A 6,728-nucleotide genomic window follows, 5' to 3' on the forward strand; every position below is an offset into this window, starting at 1 on the left:
CATTCTGGACTCATAGTTAAGCCTGCAGGTGTCCACTGGCAGCATCAGGACCACAGAGCCCTGGAGCTGGTGTCTGGCTGCCCTGGGTGACTTTGGGCAAGCTGACCTTTGACCCACGGACCTTGGCTGTATAACACAGGGACAAACTGCCTCTACTTTGGAAATGTCGTGGAATTTGGTCCTGTAGTGTCCAGTTGTCAGGTGCTCAGGCGCAGAGCTGTCAAGCAGACTGCAGTGCTGGTGTCTTGGGGGGCTGCTTCAGCTTTGCCTGGGAGACAAAAACACCCCCTGTTCCCCCTGCCCCGCCCCCACCTCCTATGGGAATTCCGACCACACAATGGAATTCATTATTCCATTTCCTGCTTACCAAATCCACCTTGCCTTTTTCCTGGGGGAATCTGATAGTCACACGGCCTGTATCCACATGGTGTGGGAGAAAGGAGCTTAAGAGCCGTGCCTCAGTCTGCAAGACGGGACTGTGGCCGCCGCCCAGGCTTCCCAGGGACCGTGCTGTGCTGAGGCCTCAGACAGTGCCGTCCAGGCAGAGATCGTGAGTGAGGATTCTTGGTAATAGCTACTTGGCTTACAATCCCTGCGGCCAGGTGGTGTCTCCGCTGTCCCCGTGTTTCCTGCTTGGGTCCAGTTAGACGCTGGAGCCTGTGGTCACCAGGCAGCAGCACTGAAATTTGACGGGACCTGTCCCCAGACAAGGCAGCTGGCAGACGCGCTCTCTCCTCTCCACAGGCTCAGCTGCACAAGAGGCCAGAGGTGGACAGTCCTGGCGAGACCCCCGGCTGGGCGCCCCAGCCCAGAAGCCCCAAGTCCCCCTTCCAGCCTGGGGTGCTGGGCAGTCGGGTGCTGCCTTCCAGCATGGAGAAGGACGAGAGGTGAGGGGTCCCAGGGGGTGCTCCTCCCTGCGGTGCATGGGGCTGGTGGCTGGGAGCTGCTTCCTTAGAGCTGAATGGAAGGAGCCTGTGCTCCAGCAGGAGCTGATGTGCCCTCTGGGCTCTCTGTTACCCGACTCACAGCGGGGCCAGCAGCCAGGCTCCAGGCAGCGCCATGCTCCCCCCCTGCCACGTTCTGCTCAGAAGTGCAGGAGATCTAGGGTCCTGGTGTGGGACACTCCGGTCCCGTGCAGGTGCTTACAGACTGATGGGGAAACTGAGGCAGGCTTCTTCCTCTTACCCTCCAGGGAAGTGCCTTTGTCTCAGGAAATTGAGGGGGTCTGGGGAAAAAGGGGAGAAGTCAAGAAGGGGAGACCAAGTCCAAGGAGATAAACCTAACTCAAGGTTAGGAGCACAGCCCTGCAGTCCCAGCCGTGCTGCGGGGAAAGTCACAGTGTGGGCCTCAGTTTCCCCATCTGTCCGATGGGTTGACTTCCCCGGCAGTGAGGAGGGTGTGTGCGTAGCAGACCCTTCACACCAGAGTCAGATGCGGGCCCCAGGCACCTCTGGCTTGAGCTTCTACCATCAGGCAACACCTTCTCTATTGAAGCACCCCTCCTTCCTCCCAAGCCCCCCTCATCCCCCCAGCAAGATCAGCAACTTCCTGCCCACCCCAGACAAGGAGCTTTCTGAGTCTGTGTGTCCATGTGTGTGACTGGGACAGCAGGTCATGCTTGCTGTACAGACTGTGGGAGGTGGAGCAGGAATATAAAGCCAAGAAAGTCACCCCCAGAGCCCTCCGCGGTCTGTGTAGGGTGCATCTCCTCCTTCTACTTTTTACAAACGTGCCTGAGAGCTGCCGTCTGGCTCCTCTGTGAGTCGGGTAACAGTGTTTTGCACCACCGTTTCCCACAAGCATTAAACATCTTCCTAAACATGCTCATGATGTTTCCACCATTTTCAGAGAATGGTTTTGTTGTTTCTGTTCAGCGAGGGTGTGATAAGCAGTCGCAAGGGCGATCCAGTACTCACAGAAGTTATCCACGCTGAGGAAATTAAATGAGCTATGCGAGGGCGCGCTAGGGCTCCTCTGTATGTGGGGCCCCTCTGCTCCCCAGCTTACAAAAGCCAGAACACATATCCCCAGATCAGCCATGTTATTGTTCAGAAAGGCTACGGCCTCTCTTTGTGTCTCTGGCATTGTGCTAGGGTTCGCAAGGAAAAACAAGAATGAGAGGAAAGTGGGGAGAGAAAGACACACATTTGTTTTAAAGATTTATTTTTCTTTATTTATGCATACAAGAGCTGGGGTCTAGGCCAGAGGTGCAGGGGGTGAGAAGATCCCTCAGAGACAGGGTGGGGGGCAGAACAGGCAGATCTACTGAAACCCACGGCTGAGGGGAGCAGGTGAGACAAGAGAGGTCTGCCGCACCATGTGGGTCAGCTCCCTGGCTGCAGTGGCTGCGGATAGCATCATAGTGCTGAGACTTAACCCGTTGGGCCACCAGGAGACCAAAAAACTGATATATTTGAAAGAATTTGGCACATGCGACTGTAGAGGCCAAGTCCAAAGTCTTAAAGTAGGTCACAGGCTAGAGGCCCAGGGATGAGCCGATGCTACAGTTTAAGACCCAAAGGCAAGCCCGTGGCACATCTGTGGAGGTCAGTGCGAAGCGCCCACACTGTGCAGGCAATCTGCTTTACTCAAGCTCCTGATTCCTGTGTGACTATCTTTTTTAAAAATGAGCGCAGAAACATTTAGAATAATGTTTGACCAAATAACTAGGTATGATGGCCTAACCAAGTCAACCCATAAGATCAGCCATCAGAGGCGTTTACACATTTACAGAGAGACAGTGGGATGAACGCGTGTTTGGGTGACAGACAGCTGGATGGAAATAATTTTATCTAAGTGAATTTTTTTTCATCATTGTCGTTTATTTCATAGAATGGAGGTGCCGCGATTTATTTAACATTCCCATCGCCGGGCACTTCAGTTAATTCCCATGTCTTACTCCTTGGTCTCATTAATAAGGCCTCGTCGTCACCAGCCAGTGCCTGGCTCAGCCCGGCCTGGACATGGAGAGCTGGTGGTGCAGGTCCTGTCCAGAGGAGGGCCCGTCCGGCTCGCACTGACCGGTGCTGGCTTTGTGGTTTCAGATCAGAAGAGACCTCCCCTCAGTGGCTGAAGGAGCTGAAGTCTAAGAAGAGACAAAGCCTGTATGAGAATCAAGCTTGAGCAGGTCTGAAGGGGTTTCGGGTGGGGCACCGGGACAGAGCCCCCCAGGAACAGGCAGCGTTGGGCAGGCAGGCCAAGCTTCAGCCCCACCAAGGTTCCCTCTCTCTGTAGGGCGGCCGGGGTGGGAGGATGCGCATGGGGCCAGGAGTCAGTAAGTGGGTCTGATCTCCTGTTCCGTCAGCCCCTCACTGTCTCTCCATCCCCCCTTTGTAAAAAAGGAGAGCATCAGCTGTGCTCCCCAGTTTCTCCATGCATACACACCTGGATAATTGACGTTAATTTGAAGAGGGAGATAAAAGTGTTGAACCAATAGGGTAACTTCCATGTCGCTGCGGGTCCCCAGAGCTCACTTAAAGTGCTATCCACGGGTCCTGGGCACAGACCCCTGAGGCCCACACTCCGCAGAAGTCAGCTCTGGCCTGAGGCCCGCAGGAGACCCCGTCCCTTATCCACAAACTTGCCACAAAACTCTGAAAACAAGGCATTTCTATCACACCGACTTAGTCGCAGGACTGTACCTGCATGGCTGTCGTCTGTCCTCTCTGCGTGGCTGTCACTCTGTGGCAACTGTCCTTTCCCCACTTTATGTGAATATCCAGCCTTACACTGCAGGTGTGGGATAGGCTTCATTATGGGGGTGTTGTGTCATTCACATGAATATAACACCTGCTTCGCAATATTTCATATATGTGTGCATGCTGTGTGTGTGTATAAATACACGTCTGTACACACCTGTGTGTGTATATATGTGTGTGTGTGTGTATCTCCAATGCTCCCCCCTAAATTCTGGATTCCCAAGTCTATACTCAGGGGCCTTTTGAAGGGCTCCCTCAAAGCCTGTGTTTATTTTGTTTAGTGCAGTGCATGACGCGTATGCTCGTTAAGCCTCCAGAAATCCATTGGAGGAAACTCAAGTCTCAGAGCTGAGTGTGACCGAGCCTGCACATCACTTCATTCCACTGCGTCCACCTGCCTGCCTCCTCCTCACTCCACCTTTCGAGAAAAACAAAAAACAAAAGTTTGTGGCTGTCTTAAGGCGACACAGAAAAAGCTGTCGACCCCATGTCTCCCCCTACCCCCTACCCTGCCTTCTGCTGACTCGAGGACTCCCCCTTCCTCTCCAGATGGGGACTCTGCCACGCCTACCTAACAGAAGCCTTAACCGTCAGAAGCCGAGACAAGGCCCCGCCGCTGCGCGTCTCTCCCGCCCTGGCTACCTGCCTGGGCCCTCCAGTCGGGCCCTGGGCCCTTCCCCTCCTCTGGCTCTCCGGATGAGGCCGCAGCACCCCTCACCTGCAAACACTGGCACATCTTCCCAGGAGCTCTTCAGACGGAGAAAGACATCAATTTGCCCAGCATTGTCGATGGGGCGGATTTTTTTTAATGTAAAAATGTGCATTTCCATCCACCTTGGACACCAGCAGCAGCTCCAGGCCGGACGGACGCCTCCCTGGGTTCTGTAAGACATCTGAATTGTGGGAGCGTCTCCTCCCTCACCTCAGGCTGGGATCTTTTTTGAAAGGACATTCCCCAGAAAGAAGAAACTGTTAGTTTCCTGCTGTCATTTGGTCTGTCAGCAGCACCACGTTTGGGGGAGGGGAGGCTTGATTACTTTCAACACATTTCTTGTCCCTCTAGAACAATCAGCATTGGTGATTTCCAGACATACCCACCCTCTCTCCAAGTGTGTCTATCCTTCCAGTGGGGCCGTGTGTATAGAGGACTTATTTTGCTGTATGTCATTTTTGTTTGCTTGAGAAGGCGATAAAGCAATAATCCAGCCAATTTTCTTTGAGATTTGATAATGTATATATGTTTTTACATTGACGTGTAGGAAGACATGTGTGAATAGGTTGAAGAATCCAATCATCTCAGGTTATCTTATCCCTATCCAGGCCTTTTTAAAAATTGGGTTACCTGCCTTGTACATATTTCCTTGTTTCTTTTCATTCGAATGCTGATTTCTGGAGGGTGACCTTTTCCCTTGGTCTCAAGGGTTTGCACCTGCAGCCCAATAGGCCGTGCCTTTCCTACCACACAGCAGCCTGACCCCCAGAATCTTTCACTAGAGTCTTTTTTTGTTCCAGAAGTGAGTTGCCAGCATGGAGGAGCTTGTCCACCTTCGCTTAAGAATGAGCACATGGGTGGGATTCTCTTCGTTCTCACCTCTTCGTTATACCCAACCCCAACTCCACTTGATCAGATGTTTTCTTTCTGTCTAAATGCAGGAAGTGAGGAGCCTGCTGAAAGCTTTTCTGTGGATAGGAGTCCCCTGGCTGTGGGCTATGCCAGGCGGGAGGCCTCAGGTGTCTACACCTGCCTTGTCTCTTTTTCTTGTTGGCTGTAAGCTCATGCCTAGGCATCTCCAAGACCCTTGGGAACTCTCGAGGAGAACTCTCACATTCTCCTCTGTCCTTTGTTTTGGGAGCCCTTCATACCAGCCTCCTCACACCCAAAGCCAAGGCTCCAGCCAGCATCTCAGATATGGTGACCACCCACCGCTCCTGGAATTACCGTTAACTTTGTGCCAACTGTCTGGGAGATGCCCGTGAGTGAGAAAGATGCCTGGGGAGTTTGTATGGCAGCTGTGGTTGTAGAGGTGTCTGGGGCTGAGTTTCTTCATGGCGTAGTGCGCAGTGATCGCTGGCATGTGCATCTGCACCCCAGCCCTGAATTCCCAAGAGGTGAAAATCTTTCTTGATAAGTGCATTTTGATAATGGTGTCAAAAAATACCTCTCTTCTCTCTGGCCATCTCTCTGAGAGTCTCCATTCAGTGCTCTATCTCTTCTTCCCTTATCCTGTACCACTTCCTTCTCTAGGTCAGAATTCAGAAGGAGCACAGTCTTGTTTCTCCAGGGTAAGACAACTGAGAGCTTTGAGGTCCAGCACCACAGACAGGCCTTACAGGGCCCGTCCTGCCCTTCCTTCCAGGCTGAGCTTTGGCCCCCGTGAGCAGCTGAGTTATTGGACCTCTTCACCTGCTCAGACTTTTCAATCTGGAAGTCTCAAGCACCAGTATCTAGAGGTTTGGTCGTATTGATAATAGTTTCGATTGTCTTTATTTCCTGCATTTCAATCAGTTCTCTGTGGCCACTTGGGTAGGGATTTGATTCCTCCAGGAACTGTTGCTTCAGTTGATTTTTGCTTTTTTTTTTCTTTTTGGAATCCAAGCCACATTTTATAACACTGCTTTACATCCAAGTAGTGACCCTTCGGGCCAATAGAGCCCCTTACAAGACTCTTCTAGTGTTTGCACCCAGACTTCTTGTGGCTGCTGTTTCTTTTCCTTCGGGTGGGAAGGGCCCCTGGGCAGTAGGAATTGATCTGCTCCATGCAGTGTGATTACCAATACCCATCATGCAGTGCTTCCATTTTTAGCTAGTCATGTTTTAGCTCAAGAATACCTTTCAGAGAAAAACACTTGAAAATGAGGTTGACCTGCAGGGCTCTAGCCTAATCTCCTACATCTTGATTACACAAAATAAAAATCTGTTTAATTCCTTTGGTGATCAGGACACAGAATATCCACTCCCCAACCCCCTTGAAGCTGACTGGAACAGGAGCCTCAACTCCATTTGTTTGTTTGTTTTTAATACATATATTC

The 6,728-nt window shown here is 51.9% G+C and overlaps 1 protein-coding gene across 1 annotated transcript in view; it reads left to right on the forward strand.

The window, feature by feature from the left end:
- KIAA1671 (KIAA1671 ortholog) overlaps positions 1-6,700 on the forward strand; it is a 125,851-nt gene extending 119,151 nt beyond the window's left edge. The window contains exons 9-11 of the mRNA XM_004690663.2: positions 745-887; positions 3,045-3,127; positions 3,980-6,700. Coding sequence (XP_004690720.1) covers positions 745-887; positions 3,045-3,123 — 222 coding nt within the window. The 3' untranslated portion in view covers positions 3,124-3,127; positions 3,980-6,700. The remainder of the gene's footprint in view (positions 1-744; positions 888-3,044; positions 3,128-3,979) is intronic.
- Positions 6,701-6,728: the final 28 nt, after the last annotated feature.

This window comes from Condylura cristata, unplaced genomic scaffold (assembly GCF_000260355.1).
Source record: "Condylura cristata isolate star-nosed mole 26May11 unplaced genomic scaffold, ConCri1.0 scaffold00029, whole genome shotgun sequence".
Taxonomy (NCBI): Eukaryota; Metazoa; Chordata; class Mammalia; order Eulipotyphla; family Talpidae; genus Condylura; species Condylura cristata.